Source organism: Miniopterus schreibersii (assembly GCF_964146895.1).
Source record: "Miniopterus schreibersii genome assembly, chromosome: 4".
In the NCBI taxonomy this organism is placed as follows: Eukaryota; Metazoa; Chordata; class Mammalia; order Chiroptera; family Miniopteridae; genus Miniopterus; species Miniopterus schreibersii.
In genome coordinates, this window is record NC_138105.1 from 65,493,534 (window position 1) to 65,512,574 (window position 19,041).

Consider the following 19,041-nt stretch of genomic DNA (forward strand, 5'->3'; position numbering starts at 1 on the left):
GATGTGTTGTCATCTTGCATACGATGGGAAACTATATCCCAGAGTCCTTCAGTTTATGGTTCTGAGTTAAAGTTCACGCATTAAGGAAGATGCATGAGGTTGGAAGGTAGAAGTGAGGAAGCCATGACTCAGATCTTCTATACCGTCAGGAGACAGAGGTGCTTGGGAACAAGCGGGCTTGAGTTTCAGCATTTTCTTCTGATTTCTGGCTCTGCCCATCTGGGACAGTTGCAGCTGAACACATGTTTAATGTTAATTCCCTCTTAGGCAACTGATTCCACAGACTTTCACATGAGTTCCCTCATCATGGACCCTCATTGGTTTTCAGGTTCACACAGATCCTTGCATTTTCCTGTAGCTCTTTGATGTCCATCAGGCCTCTTTGTCAGGCTTTTTCTCTTAGAGACCTCTCATCCTGTCATCCCCTTCACCTGCTAATTACATGATATCTGTAGTAGCAGGCATCTTGTTTTCCTATTGGTAGGTCTGTTTCTTGCATCCGCCTTGAAACAGTTAATGCTGATAAGTGCAGGAAATTTAGTTCCCCGGTTGCATTCTTTTTTTTTTTTTTTTTTAATGTCTTTATTGATTTCAGAGAGAGGTGGGGAGAGAGAGAAACACCAATGATGAGAGTCATTGATCGGCTGCCTCCTGCACGCCCCCTGCTGGGGATCGAGCCCACAACCCGGGCATGTGTCCTGACCAGGAATTAAACCATGATCTCCTGGATCCTAGGTTGATGCTCAACCACTGAGCCATGCCCAGCCATGCCCTAGATAATATTTTAATGTGAAAGGCCATGATGTTTAAGGTAACTGAGTTTCCATTTTAAGTGCTAATGATCCATCCCTATGTCATTATACTTGTATTGTACTTCTATACTTTCATAATTATGCTACCAACATAACAGTTATCGATGTTGTATCAACTTATGATAAGCCCCTTCACCTCATTACTTAGAAAAGCATGGCCATTATTGAATGTGTTCTTATTTATAAAATTTAGAAGTGGAGATCATGAAGTTCCAAAAAAACTGGATTGTAGTATTAAAGGAATTTTATGAAAATGATACAGCTATTGGTTAAGTATTGACCTCATGGTGACATTGCCCTCTCTGTTAGAATATGCCCCATCTTTACATTTATTTTAGTCAGCTGTGATGTTATTCAGTATAATTTTACAATTTTTACGTTACATTCTCTTTATTTTTATGTTAAGCTGATATCCTAAAAACCTGTTCATCATTTTTTCTGCTGGTTACCCTTTTATGCTTTTGAAGTTCTAGACACAATTATTTCAGCTCTGAAACAAGACACGTTACTTTTTTTCTTCCTTTACTAACCTAATACCTATTTCTTATGGCACTGACTCAGATGCCTAGTCAGCTGCTGAAGGAGACTGGAGTAATGCATATTCTTGTTTTGTGTGTAATTTTATTGAACAAGAAAATGTTAAATATATATGTGTATATATATATATATATATGTTCTTTCATAAACATTTTTGGTTAATCCTCACCTGAGGATATTTTTTCCATTGCTTTTCAGAGAGTGGAAGGGAAGGAGGGAGGTGGGGAAGAGGGAGAAAGAGATACATCAATGTGAGAGAGATACATCAACTGGTTGCCTCCTGCATGTGCCCGAACCCCTGGGGGGGGGGAGCGAACCATAACCCAGGTGGAGTCTGTGACAAGGAATCAAACTCGCAACCCTTTGGTGCATGGCCCAACACTAACCAGGCTTTCATAAACATTATTTTCGAAGAGGGCCTTCACAAAATTTTGTAAGTTTTCATCTATCCCTAAATCAACAAATTGATCATGGATGAATGTTGAATAATACAAAATGCTTTTGCTCCCTCTATTGAGATATAGAGTTTTTAAAATGAGGTATTACAGTGATTACATTAATTGCTACCATAATATTTTACTGTAAAATGTAAATACAGAAAAATGCATAAAACGTGTATTTGATAAAAATACTATAAAATAAATATGTGACATCATAACCCATATAAAACAGTGAGGCTACCCTTATCCCACATCCTACTGGCTGATGCCCTTTCAGAAGTCACCAGCATCCCAAACTAATACAAGATAGTTTCCTTTTTTTTCAATCCTCACCCAAGCACATGCTCATTGATTTTAAGGAAAGAGAGAGAAACATCGGTTGGTTGCCTCCACACGTGCCACAACTGGGGATCAAACTTGTAACCCGGGTATGTGCCCTGACCAGCAAGCGGACCCACCACGTTCTGGTGCACAGGACAGTGCTCCAACCAACTGAGCCACATCAGCCAGGGCTGACCACAGGTATCTTTTTTCTTTTTTTTTCTTTTTTAATATCTTTACTGATTTCAGAGAGATGAGGGAAGAGGGAGAGAGATAGAAACATCAATGATGAGAGAGTCATTGATTGACTGCCTGCTGCATGCCCCCTTCTGGGGATTGAGCCCGCCACCTGGGCATGTGCCCTGACCGGGAATCGAACCCTAGGTCGATGCTCAACCGCTGAGCCACACCAGCCAGGCAGCATAGGTATCTTTACTGACCATTTCCTCTCTCAAGTCCCTCAGGGACTATTCACCTTACATTCCATCTGAGACTTAGATCCCACAGCCAGGTAAATGAAAACACAATACTTCCAGAATGCACGTGGCCAGAGAAGTATCACTGGAGGCCATCTGACACAGAGACACAAACTAAGCTTTGTCTTCTAAGGAAAGATTGATAGAACAATAGTGAGCTGAGTGAAAAGAGAAAAGCAAGGCCCATTATTTCATCCAGTGGAAATAATATAAGGAACCATCACTGGGCAGTAGCATTATCAATCATTTACCATCCATCATAGGAAGAATTATCCTGTGGATATGCAGCAAAATTACTAGCAAAAAGATATAAGACTGGAATATGTTTCCATTCTGTTATCAATTTTTCCATTAAACCTCTAAGAGCTATTTGAAAACATACATTTAGAAGCAGCATTTCTAGAAATTAGAGTTTACTCAAGGCACTATAAACTGAAGTTCCATCTCCTAACTCATTCCCACTACAACTAAAGTGTTCACCTAACCTAGAACACTTTGTTCAAGTTCTCCACAGACAACTAGGGAAGATATATATATGTCCACTTCCCCTCCCACACTGTTGGAGCTGCATAAAAATTAAGGAAAAAACAGAAAAAAACTTAAAAAGCTATATGTATTTAGTACTATTACCCCAGAATACATATGAAAAAATGGTAACAATGACAAGAATAACTTATATACTCTCAATGAAACATAAAACAATAATATGTGCCAGTATGCAACAGATTTGAAAACCTAAATAATAGCTAAGAAATAATGTAGAAAACTCCATTTGGAAAAAAACGCAGTTTGAATTACATATAAAAAAATGAAACCAACACTTGGTAATCACCTATAAAAATTGAACATAATTAAACACACTGGACTTATTATTTAGAGAGCATTCAGCTATAAGAGAAAACTTCCACAAACTGTTAAATGTATTCACAAATGTTTATTTCAACCATGGAAGTATCCAGAAACAAGAAAGGCAAGGTCAGTGCAGCCTCTGAACAATGTAGCCTGGGAGGTAAGTCTCCTGTATTTGTGGCTCCAGCATTAGATATGCCAGGGTTGAGGCAGGAAAAAGATCTACCAGTAGAGAAACAAGATACTTCCTACAAAAATCATGTTATTAGGAGAGGCATTGGAAATGAAGGAGGTGACAGGATGAGAGATTGCTAAGTTCCATAGCCTTAAGAAGTGGCCTGGACATCAAAGAGCCATAGGAAAATGCAAGGATCTATGTAAACCTAAAAAAAACCAAAAAAAAAAACAACAAAAAACAAACAGGGTCCATGATGGGGGAGCTCCTGGAAATGTCTGTGGAATCTGTCGCCTAGGAGAAAACAAACATCAATCATGTGTTTGGTTGGGGCTGTTCCAGATGAGCAAAGCCAGAAGTCAGAAGCATGTGTCCACTAGGTTCCCACATCTCTGTCTCCTGACAGTAGAGAAGATCTGAGAGCCATGTCTTCTTCATTTCCAAACATCATGCATCTTCCTCTTCTCATGACCCAAACAGAAGGAAGATGGGATATAGCTTCCCACCTTACCCGCTGACAACACAATACATGCAATCATCTAGACACCAGCTTTCTTATCACACCATGAGGTCTCTTTTTGTAACTCGAGGCATCATGTCCAATTTCCAATTAAGATCAAGGATGCTGAGCAAAGGTCAAATTATGAACATAATTAGAGGCAATCTTGCCACAGTTACTGACTTCTGTGAGGAACACAGATGTGGTATCCATTAGCAGCAAATGTGAAAGATACAAGTTTCAATAATAAGGAAGGGTAGATATCAAGTCAAGAAACTCCAGTATCTGCAGCAGTGGACCAGAGAACAAATTTAAACAACAGAGGTCTCATATCATGGTCACATAGTAGGAACATAATGGAAAATAGGAATCAAAACACTTTTCATCTAAAATTATTTCACATTAAAAATATAAAAAATAAAAACAAACACTTAATCTAACCACTGTTGTTAAACCTGAAACTAATACAAAATAATATTGAATGTAAAAAGAAAAATATAAAAGAGAGATGTTTACCACTCAGAATTTACAAATAAAGTTTGCCATTAAAAAAAAAAAAAAAAAAGCCTGAACTGGTTTGGCTCAATGGCTAGAGCATTGGCCTGCAGACTGAAGGGTCCCAGGTTCAATTCTGGCCAAGGGCATGTACCTCAGTTGCAGGCTCAATCCCTGGCCCTGGTCAGGGCATGTGTGGGAGGCAATCAATTGATCTGTCTCTCTCACATTGATGTTCCTCTCTCCCTTCCAATCTCTATGAAAAGCAATGGAAAAAAATCTCAAGTAAGGATAAAAAACAAAAAAAGAGAAGCCCTAGCAACTCTTAACTGTTGTATGATATTTGGCAAGTCACTGTCTCTCTGAGCCTTGGTTTCCCCAACTGTAAATTTGACACAAAAATCACTCAATTATGAAAAAAACAACAACAAAAACCACTTAATACCCCTATGTCCAATGTAACTGTAATGGAAATGAACAAGTTTTATACAACTATACAATTATTTAAAATCCAAGATAATAAAATATGTGTAGTACAAATGAAGGAACATAGAGAAATATTTATTATCTCAAGTTTTCATATCAACAACATGAACCAGCAATTAATACACTGGCCTGGCTGGGCATGGCTCAGCGGTTGAGCATCAACCTAGGATCCAGGCGATCAGGGTTCAATTCCCAGTCAGGGCACATGCCTGGGTTGCGGGCTCAATTTCCAGTTGGGGGCATGCAGGAGGCAGCCACTCAATGACTCTCTCATCATTGATGCTTCTATCTCTCTCTCTCCCTCTCCTGTCCTCTCTCTGAAGTCAATAAAGATACATTAAAAGAAAAAGAAATTAAACACTGGAAATCATTGTTAAGGATGAACTATTTACAAAGGCAATACCATATTTATAATAATTAAAAGATTTCAGTCCAGCTCTGAGTTTTCATGTACAAAATAAGTGAAATGCTACATCTGATGGCTTTTCCACATTCTTTCCATCCAGTTTCTCTCCAGTGTTTGCTCTCATTTAAAACAAAATTTTAAAGAAGAATGAAGGCATCCCACAGTCCTTGTGTTCAGAGTTTCTGTCCATCGTGTGTCCTCACATATGCTGTAGATATTCAAGATACGTGAAGGCTTTCCCACATTGCTGACATTCAGGTATTCTTTTCACTGTGTGTTCTCACATGTTTTCGCAGGGATGTGGGATACCTGAATGCTTTCCCACAGTGCTGACATTCATCAGGTTTCTCCCCAGTATGTGTCCTCACATGTACTCGCAGGTTGTCAGGATACCTGAAGGTTTTCCCACACTCCTTACATTCATAGGGTTTCACCCCAGTGTGTGATCTCATATGCCCTTGAAGGGAGCAGAGACGACTAAAGGCTTTCCCACATTGCTGACACTCAAAGGGTCTCTCCCCACTGTGCATTCTCACATGTATTCGAAGGGATGAGAGAAAACTGTAGGATTTCCCACATTCTTTACATTCATAGGGTTTCACTCCACTGTGTATTCTCATGTGACCTTGAAAATGTTGAAGTTGCCTAAAAGCTTTCCCACACTCCTTACATTCATAGGATTTCTCCCCACTATGTGTTCTCACATGTTTTTGAAGGTAAGAGTGACTAGTGAAGGCTTTCCCACACTGCTGACATTCATAGGGTCTTTCCCCAGTGTGTGTCCTCACATGTACTCGTAGGGATGCAGCATATCTAAATGCTTTCCCACAGTGCTGACATTCACAGGGTCTCTCCCCTGTGTGTGTCCTCACATGTACTTGAAGGTTTGCAGGAAACCTGAAAGCTTTCCCACATTGCTGACATTCATAGGGTTTCACTCCACTGTGTGTTCTCACATGCCCTCGAAGGGACGAGTGACGACTAAAGGTTTTCCCACAGTGCTGACATACATAGGGTCTCTCCCCACTGTGTGTTCTTTCATGTTCTTGCAGATTTGTGAGATACCTGTAGACCTTCCCACACTCCTTACATACATAGGGTTTCACTCCACTGTGTGTTCTCACATGTCTTCTAAAGTATTTCAGACTACCGAAAGCTTTCCCACATGCCTTACACTCATAGGATTTCTCTCCAGTGTGAGTTCTCACATGTCTTGTAAGGTAAAAGTAATACATAAAGGCTTTCCCACATACTTTGCACACGTGGATTTTCTGTCCACACTGACCTCTCACATGTCCCCGAAAGGATGAGTGGCAAGTGAAAGCTTTTCCACATTTCTTACACTCAATAGAATTTTTATTACTGAGACTCTTCACATATCTCTTAGATGCCCTCCCAGTATCCTGACGTTGATAGGGTTTCTCCACAAGGTCCATTTCCACCTGAGAACTTAGGCACGAGACACACCTGCAGACTTGTCCACATTCCTCACATTGATGAGGCTTGTGTCCAGTGAGAGATTTTTGCTGATTGTTAAGGAAAGAACAGTCTGTGAAGACTTTTCCACACTTAGTGCATTCATAGTGTTTAACTCCAGTCAGATGTCTCTCATGCACAGGAAGATCTGTGATCCGGTTCAGGGTGTCTCCACATTGAATACCTTCATTAGTTTCACAGAGATTCTCCACAAAATGACTTCTGTTCAAAACAAGAAGCACACTATTAGTGATTAATGATCATGCTATTTCTTTATTAATGATTAGTGTTGATGCTAATGATTATTTTGACCACATATTTACCATTTTCAATGCATGCGTATGTTTTTGGCACTGCCTGCATTGTTCCATCATGAAACAAGCTTATTGCTCTAGCTGAGCTAAAATAGGGCCATCCAGGGGTTTCCTGATCATTGTTTCCATCTAAATTCTGTTTCAGATATTCAATATCTACATCACATTAATGAAAATAGTGTCTCATGAAAATTCTCTGAGTACACTATTGATTAGCTAGGTTGGTACTTTTTCTTTAATTTCAAGTTGGTCTAACACTCTGCTGAGATTTCTTGTTCCCCTGTGCCACTCACCTCAAATGCCTCTCTTGGGGTTGGTGCTGATCTGCAATGTTATAAACTGTACAGTTGTCTCTAAAAACAGACCAGGAATCATTTCTTGTGAATCTTAGTATTTTCCCTTCACTGGATATTTCATTCTCCAAAGTATCCTGCCCAGGACATGATGCACGGGTTTTAACTTGAGTGAAACAATCTGTAACAACTGATAGCATAATTCAATTAAATCTCCTGGGAAAGAAATGTTGACATAAAAAAAAGAACAATGTATGGATTTATTTTCATATACTGATCCAAAGATGTAAGCAAATTTTATAAGGAAGAACAAAAGTGTAAGCAAAGAAAAACTCTAAGGACCTTTGCTATTTGGGACTTTGGCAATAATAGAAAAAGTAAGTCAAAATGGCTTTCTGATCACTAAGAAATACTATAAAAATGATAAAGACCAAATAAAGATAAATATTATAAAAAATGCAAAGTAGGGAGGAACAGGGCAAAATGCATGCACACAAATACTCCCTTTATAAGAGGAGATACAGAAAGCCTTCCCAAGTGAGTGAAGATGCATAAAAAATCCAACAGGAATGCCAGGTAAATGTAAAATGTCACTCTTCTCAAACACAGATTGAGTCATGTTTCTAATGGATTTGTCCAAATATCAGTCTCTTATCCAGAATCTATTCCTCCTGAGGGTGTTTGTTCTCTGGAGTTCTCAGATACAGAGGCCCTAGATGAAGCCTTTATTTACAGTCCCCAGTTGCCATTAGGAAATAGATGGTGTGTTCAGCTGATGCCCTGCACTTGGAGAAAAGATGCTCATGATGGAGGGTGGAGGGCAACAAACAATCTATGAGAAGGGCCCATACTTGGGCGTCATAGCCAGTGATAATGTATAGTGTGGATTGTATGTCAAATATGTATTAATCACAGTGTAACTGTCTCAAGGGTGAAAACCATAAAGCTGTTCTCACTGCCCCACAGTGGACCTGAGACTATGCTCACACTTATAAATGTAAGGGAGCGTCAGACTTTTGTTCAAGAGAAATAAAAAGTCAATTTAATATATAAAACTTTTTAATCATGAAAAGATATTTGACTCTGGTTAGGTTCCATGAAGGCTTGGATTGCATCTGTCTTTTTTTCAACATACTGCCCTTCGTTGGACCCAATAAAAAAGAACAATTGTAAGAAATACTTTTTCCCTAAGAGACTAAGTAAGGGATAAAGCCATCCTTACCCACTGAGGCCAGGTTCCTGAAGGTCTCCAACATCACTTCTCTGTAGAGCTTCCGCTGAGCACCATCCAGCAAAGCCCACTCTTCCTGAGTGAAGTACACAGCCACATCCGCAAAGACCACCGTGTCCTGAAACATCCCACATATTCTATTTCAATAAGGCACCTCTTCACCAACATGTGCAGGAGGATGGGGGAGGCCAGAACGGAACTCGATTCCTAGGACTCCTGAGCTCATGCTTTTTTGGGAAATGACAATAAGCAAGCAAATCAAATGCAGTACACTCAGTGTACTTGAGTGTACTTGGAACCTTGAAGCAAAGTACAAGAACAAGTGATATAAACTTATACACACGTAATTATAAAGAATGGCTTTTACTGAGACATAGCAGATTCTGAGTATGTTAAAGACTGAAAATGAAATCATCATTCAGATAATGTGGGATTGAATACTTGGCTTGCTCAAAAGTTATTTGTCAGCTCCAAGACCTGGAACCAGAATGTCAAACTCATGAACACTGAGATTTCCAGTGCTGCTTGATCTAAGCGGCTCTCACCTTGGAAGTCAACAGTGTTCTGCAGCCTGGTCTAGTCCCCTCATATCTGACAGAGGCAGAGACACAACCCCTCCCACGATGAGGTGATGGGCATAGGTGCAGACCAAGCCTGGGGCCTGGTACACCTGTTGGGTAAGAGGGGAACCTGGTTCCTGAAGAAATTTTCAAATCAACAGGGCCTTACAAATAAACAACTGAGTGCCCAGAAATTGAGAAAAAATGGTCCCACAAAGAGGATCGCTGAGGGATCTAATGGTAATAGAGTCAAAGGTCACTTTAACACAGAGAAAAAAACTACCTAATGTGTATTTTAGAGCAATATTGGATGACATCACACCAATAAAATAAAAAGCAAACAATTATTTTAAGAATTGAGATTTAAAAAAAATATGTTCTCAAAATCTCAAAAAAACAAACAAAAAACCACAACTACATCAGGTATAGAAAAGGCAATACTACTTCAACTAGGGTTGCAACTGGGATTTGCTAATCACATACCTGACACAACACATAAATACATATGAAAAACTCATAGGACCACAATTTTTTTAAAAGGCAACAAGATAAAGATAAATAATAGAATTAAATAATGGGCAAAGAATGTGAGTAGATATTTCTCTAAAGGAGAAATTCATATGGCAATAAGCACATAAAAGATTCTAGACATTGTCATCAGGAAAATGCAAGTCAAAACTAAAGCAGATATCTGTTCACACTACTAGAATGGCTATAAAGACAGACAGACAAGCGCTGGTGAAGATGTGAGAAAGTCAGAACCCTCATATATAGCTTGTGAGAAGTAAAGTTGTGAAGCCACTTTGGAAGACAGCCTGGCAGATCCTCAAAATGATGAACATGGTTACCACAAAACACAGCAATTCCACTCCTATGTGTCTACACAACCAAGAGAAGCAAAACTAACATCAACACAAAACCAGTGCAGTCATGTGCCAAATAACATTTCAGTCAAGGATGGACTGCATATATGAAAATGGTCCCATAAGATTATAATGGAGCTGGAAAATTCCTATTTTTGCCATCATCGTAGCACGACGCATTACTCATGTGTTTGCAGTGATGCTGCTGTAAACAAATTTACTGTGCCACCAGTCATATAAACATATAGCACATACAATAATATACATATTACTTGATAATGATAATAAAGGATTATGTCACTGCATTATGTATTACCTATGTGCCACAAGACCAAGGAAAGAGGCTGACAACTCCAGCATTAAACAAAGAGTTTATTAAGGAAACTTACAGACAGAAGCAGAGTCGTTGGCAGCAGCAAGACAATTTATCCCTGCAGCAGGAAGAGGATGCAGGTGTGATATATATATAGGGTGTCCCAAAAAAATGTGTACACACTCTAACTCTGATAGCTCACTTAATTTTCACTCGTTTTCAGATTTAACTGCTCTGAAATAATGAGTGAAGCCAGACTAAGCTTTGAACAAAGAAAATTTATCCTAAAGTGCCACTAGATTTTTTTTTTAATGGGGATACATAAAAGATAAAGTTTACGGTACAAAACTGGCAACAGTCAACAAATTGAGGGCACACAAATACCAAACGAAATGATTCTTGATGTTTGCAATTCCATTGCTTCCAGTTATCAGCAGTGCCTGGATCAGAACAGTAATCAGTTTGAAAACAGGCATTGACAAAGAAAATTATTCATTTCTATAGATACTTTTAAATTTTGAAAATGAACTGTATGTTAACAAATACTAATTTTATAAGCATTCAAAGTGAGTATACACTTTGGGGGAACACCTTGTATATAGCGAAGAGGTAGGTGCTAACATAGGTGACTTATAGTCATCTGCCATGTGCTTGTTAAAAGCTGTATAATCCAAAGAAGTAAATAACTTAATGGACCCACTTGTCAATGCAAGAACATTACTTTCAGGTGATAAAAACTCACTCATCCAAAGGTGAACTGGTGCTCAGCTAACTTCATAATGATGGCATTGGTCATGTTAAGTAATGGGAAAAATTTCACCTAACAACTATACTTTTTATCGTTAAGTTAGACTGTATTTTTATACTTAAAAGTTAGCCATGGCTGGTGTAGTTCAGTGGTTAAAGCATCGGCCCATGCACCAAAGGGTCACAGGTTCAATTCCCCGTTCAAGGGTCCATACCTGGGTTGTAGGTTGGATCCCTGTCCCCTGTTGGGGCTAGTGTGGGAGGCAACCAATCAATGTATCTCTCTCACATCCATGTTTCTGCCTCTCTTCCCCCCCCCTCCTCTCTCTCTAAAAATCAATCAGAGTTTACAATAGCTAAGATCTGGAAATAGCCCAAGTGCCCATCAGTAGATGAGTGGATAAAACAGCTGTGGGACATTTACACCATGGAATACTATGCAGCTGTAAAGAAGAAGGATCTCATACCCTTTGGGACAGTATGGATGGACCTGGAGAAAATTATGCTAAGTGAAATAAGCCAGGCAGAGAAAGACAAACATCACATGATCTCGCTTATATGTGGAATCTAAAGAACTTAATAAAGTGATGAACAGAATAGATTCAGTGACATGGAAGCATAGATGAGACTGACAAATGTCAGAGGGATGGAGGAGAGCAGATGGGTGGAGGGGGAGAGAGTAACCAAAGAATTTATATGCATATATACACAACCCAAGGACATGGACAATGGTGGGGAGGGGGTCTGGGGAGGGGGATGGGACGGGGTGGAATGGGTCATTGGGGAGAAAAAGGGACATCTGTAATATTTTAAACAAAAATAAGATTAAAAAAAATAGAATAAAAAATAAAAATAAACTACCTCAAACAAACAAAGAAAAAAATCAGTCAGACCATATCCTTGGGTAAGGATGAAAAAATAACTAAATACAGCACTGATCCATGGCACAAATATCAATAAACCACAAAAATCAATAAATCTTGAAAACATTACCAGGCTTGCCCTAGCCCGTTTGCTCAGTGGTTAGAGCTTCAGCCCACAGACTGAAGGGTCCCGGGTTCAATCCCCAGCCGGGTCAGGGTACAAGTGGGAGGCAACCAATGATGTGTCTCATATTGATGTTTCTCTCTCTCTCCCTTCCACACACCCTGCTCTCCCTCCTCACTGTGGGAACAGGGCCTCAACACTCACCAAGGAGGTAAGCGTTAAGTTCTGACTCAAATTAACTCCCAAATTCATCGATTTCCCTCCAGCAGTAAAATCCAAAGGTTCATTTCCTAATTCTGACCTCCACAGTCTTACTCAGTTTGCACAAATCACACTTAACTCTAGCACCTCTGTGGATGATGCCAAACCAAGCATCACCAGTCACAATTCACAAAATTTGCATTCATCTTTGACATCAGCTATTAATAGGAAGTGGGACAGGATCAAACAGTGCCACAAACTCTGCACCCTAAATGGAAGAGTCACTATGATTTTTATGAATCTTTTTAATCCATATCTCCACCAACCTTGCATGAAGGTGTGAAACTGTGCATCTTCCCCACAATTCTAATAAAAGAGAGGACATTTACTGTATCTGAGACACTTTTCCTCAGAGGCATCTCTGGTTAAGTGGGGGAATAACGAGTCAGCAGGACAGACAAAGACCTGAGACACTTAACTACCCTCACTAACATGAAGAAACGAGGCAAAAGGAATTCAGTCATTTTACATACGCTCAAGCCTGAGGCGGGAATAAGGGAAAGCTCTTAGTGCTGAGCTGGACACCAAAGAGGCTGCTCACAGGTGTCAGGGGAATCAATCCTTCCTCACCCTGTTCTCCTGGAAACAACCATGTAAGGCGAAAGGAACCACCCCAACCATTTGTTCTGGAAAAGTGCACATTGCAAGAACCACTGACTTAGATAAGACTCAGATGTCTCCTATGTTTACCTATGACAAAGCCAGAGGCAGACACCCCACATCCCCGTTCTCTGGGTCCTAAATGACTGGCTGTACTGGTCCTCCAAGCAGAACAAATGCTGTTGGCCAGACCTTGGTTCATCTTCTCTCCTAACCCCAAACCCCTAAACTTAGGCCTGTACTCAGCCTTAGCCCAGAGACACCCCTCCTGAGAACACACTGGCCTCAGGGACCTGCCATCCCAACCACACCTGGTCCTTCCTACTTTTGTTGGTTCCTCTCAAAAAAGCAAAACTCGGAAAGCCCAACTCTTGAGACATTTGCAGATGGTATGGTCGGAGAGTTTTCCCTACAGCACAGCCCTTGCCTCCAGTGCAGGTCCCTTCTCACCCTGTGCAGTAATTCTTTTGAATGAAAGTCTCTCTTTACAAAAGCTTGGATTTTTCAAATTTCACAGACTTGACCAAGTGATCCCAATTTCCCATCTTTTATCCAAGCTTCACTAGCCTTCTGTCCTCCTGACAGGCCCAGGCATTGTCCCCACCCCGTCTGAACAAGCTCTGAGATGTAGACAAGGCCCCGCTGACCTGAGCTGAGAATGCGCCGACCACAGGGAGGCCGGTTGCTGTCACACCGCCTTCCTGCGCACCCTCAGATACAGTAAATGTCTCAGATACAGTAAATGTCCTCTCTTTTATTAGAAAAGGAAAGCTCGTTTCTGACTGAGGCGCGGGCACAGCTCTGAAATCCAAGCCTTGTCCCTACTGCACAGGTCTATGAACCAAGTCCGATTTGACATTATCTGTCAGGTCCAGATCCGGTCCTCCCACCCCGCGGCCACCCCGCCCCCAGCCCCTGACCAGCCCCAGGCTGTCGTCTGGTCCTTCCTCAGTCCTCCAGCTCGGGCAAAGACTCGGAGCTGGGACAAGACGCCGGGGCCCACCCCGCAACCGAGAGAGGAGACTCGGAAGGATTGGGGGAGTGGGGGGCACATGCCGCTTCCAGCGCATCCCGGTCTCGGCCCGCTGGGCGCACTCACCATCTCGGGGCGGTGCTCGCGGCCCTGAGGGCGTCTCCCTCACCGCGGCTCCGACACACGACGGGACGTCGGGGCCCGAAGGCGCACACCCGCGAGGGCGCCCCCGCGGGACCGAGGCCGCAACGCAGGAGGCGAGCGCCCGCCTCCGGCGGTGAATTCACGGTCCCCCCCCCCCCGATTGGACGAGCGCTGCAGGCACCCACGCGTGATTGGGCGGAACTCCAGGCTGTCCCTTTCTAAGGATTCTAATTGGGCATAACTCCGTCACGCCACCAGGCCATGATTGGGCAATTTTTGAGACACCCCCCCCCCTTCCCGCCTTGATTGGGCAGTTCCTCGACCCCGCCCCTGTGCCCCCGATTTTGCTCTGGGTCGCGTCTCTGTCTTCGCTCATTGGGCACAGTCCGAGTCGCAGGGAGCCTGAGAAACGGGCGGTGGTCGCACGGGCGACCCCGGCGGAAGGACCTGTGCTCGGCTTTAGCCCGGCCCCGCTGAGCCGCGCTCTCCGCGCAAGACTTGGGCTGCGAGCCGACGCCGCTCCTCCCCGGGCCGACCAGCGTCTGTCTGTCCGCAGCTCGGGTGAACCACCTTGTCGTGCTCCTGGACGCCAGGACCCTACCCCTAGGCCGAGGGTGAACACTCCTATCAGAACCCGTACCCCCCCCCCCCGTCGCAGCAGGATAGGACGCTGGGACCTCACCCCATGGCAGAGGGCAGATGCTCCCGTTGGGACTCGTGGGACCTCCCGGGGGCGGGGGGAGGGGGGGGCGACAGGACCCCACTCCGTGGCGGAGGAAGGAGACTCGGTTCGGGACCCCGAGGTTGGGGCTGGTGCGCGGGAACCCAGGCCCGCAGCCGCTTCCAGCCGATTATGAGGGTTCAGACCCGCCCTCGGGGTCTCGGCTCCGGCCGGCCCCAAGCGCTCGCCGCCTCCCAGTAGCATCCCAACATGGTTCCTAGGCGTCCTCTCCCGGGCCACGCAGGTCAGAGCGAGCCACAGCCACGCGGCCCGCTCCCGCCTCCGGCCCTAATTCGACGACGCTCCGAGGCCCTCACCCCAACAGGGCGTCTCTGAAACCTGCCCCCGCGCCTCACTGGACTAGGATTCCAGGCGCTCTTCTCGATGACTCTGACTGGACAGTCCAGCCCCTGCCCCGGCTCCGTGCCCCCCATCGAGTCCTACACGTGGACCATAAGTCCTGACTCAGTCTCTCTGTGGAGCGCCCCTGGTCCCGAACCCGGTCAGAACAGGAGGGCCTGGGGACCTGCGGGATCAAGGGTCATCCGGCGACAAAGTTACCATTGGTCTGTGTCCCGTTTTTAAGAACAAAAACAATAGGGGCGTCACCTCCAGCAAGGGAGGGCCGTGTTCCGGTTTGATTTTTGACCTTTGACAAGGGAGACCCCCTACTTCCCCCGCAACCCCAAGGTCAGCAACCCGGGGCCCAGGGTCCTTTGCCCCCATGGGAAATGGGACTCTGTGTCCCGAAACTGCACGCAGAACGTTTCAGCACAGCCACTTGTGTGAGATGTTGGAATTGTCAGGCGTGCTTTTCACACTGCAAAGAAATGTCTTTTAGATCCCTTACTAAGCGTCTCTACAGAATTTTGAAATATAAAAGGCTGTGCTATTCCTAAGGTAATTGCATTCCTATTTTAACCTGTTTAAGAAAAAACTTAAAAAGCTTCAATAATTTGGGTTGGACCTGAAAAATATTTTTAAAAACATAATGTCTGTTGATTTCAGAGAGAGGAAGGGAAAGGGAGAGAGAGAGAAACATCAATGATGAGAGTCATCCATGGGCTGCCTCCTGCACGCCCCCTGCTGGGGACTGAGCCCGAAACCCAGGCATGTGCCCTGACTGGGAATCGAACCTCATAGGTTGATGCTCAACCGCTGAGCCATGCCGGTTGGGCAAGGACATGAAAATTCTTAATATGCTATTTAAATTGGTCCAGAACACCTAGAGAATCTCCTATGACTGCTCATTTCAAAAACACCCTCCAGCAATGGATAGAGTATAAATATAAATTCCAATATCATGACCATTTTTCTTATGAACATAATTATAAAAACATTTTCTAAGATCTGCAAAAACATTTTAATCACTTTTATAAAATTAGTGTTTCAAAGAACAAATTTAACAACGGTTTCCTGCCCTGGCCAGGTAGTTCGGTTGGCAAGAGCATCATCCCAATATGCCAAGGTTTCAGGTTCCATCTCTGGTCAGGGCACATATATAGGAAGCAACCAATGAATGAATAAATGGGTTGAACAAAAAAGTATACTTTCAAAGACTTCTGGATGTTGATCTATATACAATTTCTAAATCTGTATGCACCTAGTAACTTTGCCTCAAAATACTGTAAACAAACAAAACAAAAAAGGTAAAATTAAAGGAGAAGCTACAAAATTCAGTCAAAATGGGAGATTGGGGCACAAGTCTCTGAGTGAGAGTTCCAGAAGTGAAAAATTTTTTACCAAGGGTATTTTTCAAGTTTTCTCAGAGCTTGATCTAATGGATTTACATAAAACTCTTAAACCAACTATTAGAAAATACACATCCATGACAACCCCACATGGAAAATTTAACTTTAAAATAATAACCACATATCACATGCATCAGAGATTTCAAGCATCCTTAAAACAGTGGCTTCAGGAGGAATTTTTGTGGTAATGAACAGGTTTTGGTGGCAGTTGCACGAATCTACATCCTAAAATAGCACAACACTCTACACACACACACACACGCATGCATGTAAAACTGCCAAAATCTGAATACGACCTTTGGATTGTACAATGTTGATCTCCTGTTTTGTTTGTTTTTTTGGGGGGGGGGGTTGGCGGTTTTGAGGTTTTTTAAGTTTATTGATTTTTAGAGAGGGAGAGGGAGAAACATCGATGTGAGAGCAAAACGTCAATCAGCTGCCTCCTGCACATCCCCTACTAGGGATCAAGTCCAAAACCCAGGCATGTGCCCTGACTGGGAATTTAACCAGCAACCTTTCTGTGCCTGGGACGATGCCCAACCAACTGAGCCACACTGGCCAGGGCTCAATCTCCTGGTTTTAACATTGTACTAAAGCTCTGCAAGGTACTACCACTGGGGGAAGCTGGGGCAAGAGTACATAAGATCTCTCTGTGAAACTATAGCTATTTTTTAAGTTAAAAGTTAAAAAAAAAAAAAAAGTGGCTTGAACCAGCACAGGGTTCTCTTCCTCACATAAAGATGCTCAAAATTAAGCACACAGAAGTGGAGCAGCTGACTCAGTGTGCTACTGCAGACCCAAGCTCCTGGGCCTTTTTTATCCTTACTTGAGAATATCTTTTTCACTGCTTTTCAGAGAGTGGAAGGGGGAGAGAGAGAAACATTGATGTGAGAGACACACATCAATTGGTTGTCTCCCACATTCACCCGGACCGGGCCGGGGATCAAGCCTGCAACCCAGGTACTGCCCTTAATCGGAATGGAACCTAGGACCCTTCAGTCCACGGCCGACGCTCTAACCACTGAGCCAAACTGGCTAGAGTTCCTGGACCTTTCTTCAGCTAGTGGTTGTGACCCTCCTGGCTACAGGGGGCTTCTCCAGCTCAGGCACTGGGTGGGGATTCCAGGCAGGCATCAAAGGCAAGGGAGGTGGGAGACAGCAAAAGGTAGAGGGTGAGGAGTACATGCTGGTTATCGCTGCCTTCGGAGACTTCTCTTGACCTCTCATTGCCATGCATGGGGCATGGCAGTCAGTGCATGCGATTAAGAGAAGGAGGCGACCTTTTTGTTCATTATTGTGTGCTCCTGGTTTTCTGCCGCTCAGAGCACATCACTCCCCTGAACAAAACAGGGGTTCTGTTAGTAAGGAAAGAGAGCTGACTATTCGACGACCTCAAGCGGCCTCTGCAATTGAGCCCAGTAACACACCCTAACGAAGATCGATGAATTAATATTAGAAAGGCCACACACTCTCATCACAACGTCACCAACTGGGCAATCAATTGTAAAAGACAAGAGAGCCACATTCTGAATATTAACACATATTGGACAATATTTAGAATTTGATTGTGATGGCCTGGAGGGAGGTGGGGAGAGAGGCCAGAGGATCCCAGACCTCCCGAAGTCCTCGGGGCCGCCACTTTCCTACCCCCAGAGAGCTGCGGCTGGGCCACACCCCGGCCCGCACGGCCCACTGGAGGGGAAGCGATACCCCATTTTGCAGATTTGGAAGCTGTAGCTCAGAGAGATCCGGCTGTTCACTTGGCCAGGGTGGCAAATGAACTCGCAAACATGGCTCCGGGGTCGCTCCGCCAACCAGTTCTCCCCGTCTCAGGCATCAACCGGCTGAGCGCCTAGGCCTTCGCGCGGCCAGCCTCTGGTGGGACCAGAGGACATCCTCCACCGTAGGACAGTGCCCGCGCCAACACCAGGGGCACACCCTCCGAGAAGTGCCAACCTGCACGTCTTATCTGGCGCGAATGACCGGGGAGTGACCACTCCGCAGCTTTACCGGCGCTTCCGGTCCTCGGGCTGCCGGGAGCGGAAATTGAAGGGGGTCTTGGCTTTGGGATTGGTGAAGTCTCAAAGCGGAGCGAGCCACCTCCTCCAATCGCTGAGCAGAGCTGGGACCCTAATGAGCCCAAGGCCCGGACCCTCCATTCTAGGGCCCGTCAGGAGCGGGCGCTGTGGGCGTGGCTGATGTGGGATCCGCCCTGGGGCGTGGCTATGGTAAGAGACAAGCTGTGAGGCTGGGGGCGTGGTCACCATGCCAGTCTAAAGCGCCTGTCACCCTAATACACAATAACTGCCCA

General features: G+C 43.9%; 1 protein-coding gene across 1 annotated transcript; it reads right to left on the bottom strand.

The window, feature by feature from the left end:
- Positions 1-5,133: 5,133 nt before the first annotated feature.
- On the bottom strand, positions 5,134-14,416 carry ZNF77 (zinc finger protein 77). The gene is made up of 4 exons (XM_081137134.1): positions 14,241-14,416; positions 8,802-8,928; positions 7,580-7,769; positions 5,134-7,194 (listed from the first exon to the last, which is right to left on the bottom strand). Exons 1-4 carry the CDS (start codon positions 14,241-14,243, stop codon positions 5,751-5,753), a joined length of 1,764 nt encoding a protein of 587 aa, XP_080993260.1. The 5' UTR covers positions 14,244-14,416; the 3' UTR covers positions 5,134-5,750.
- Positions 14,417-19,041: the final 4,625 nt, after the last annotated feature.

Excerpts from the sequence above, each read along its gene's own strand:
- ZNF77 (XM_081137134.1), bottom strand. Across the intron at positions 7,770-8,801 it reads CAGGAACCTGGCCTCAGTGG|TTGTTACAGATTGTTTCACT; the intron begins GTAAGGATGGCT and ends TTATGCTATCAG. Across the intron at positions 7,195-7,579 it reads CCCCAAGAGAGGCATTTGAG|AAGTCATTTTGTGGAGAATC; the intron begins GTGAGTGGCACA and ends TGTTTTGAACAG.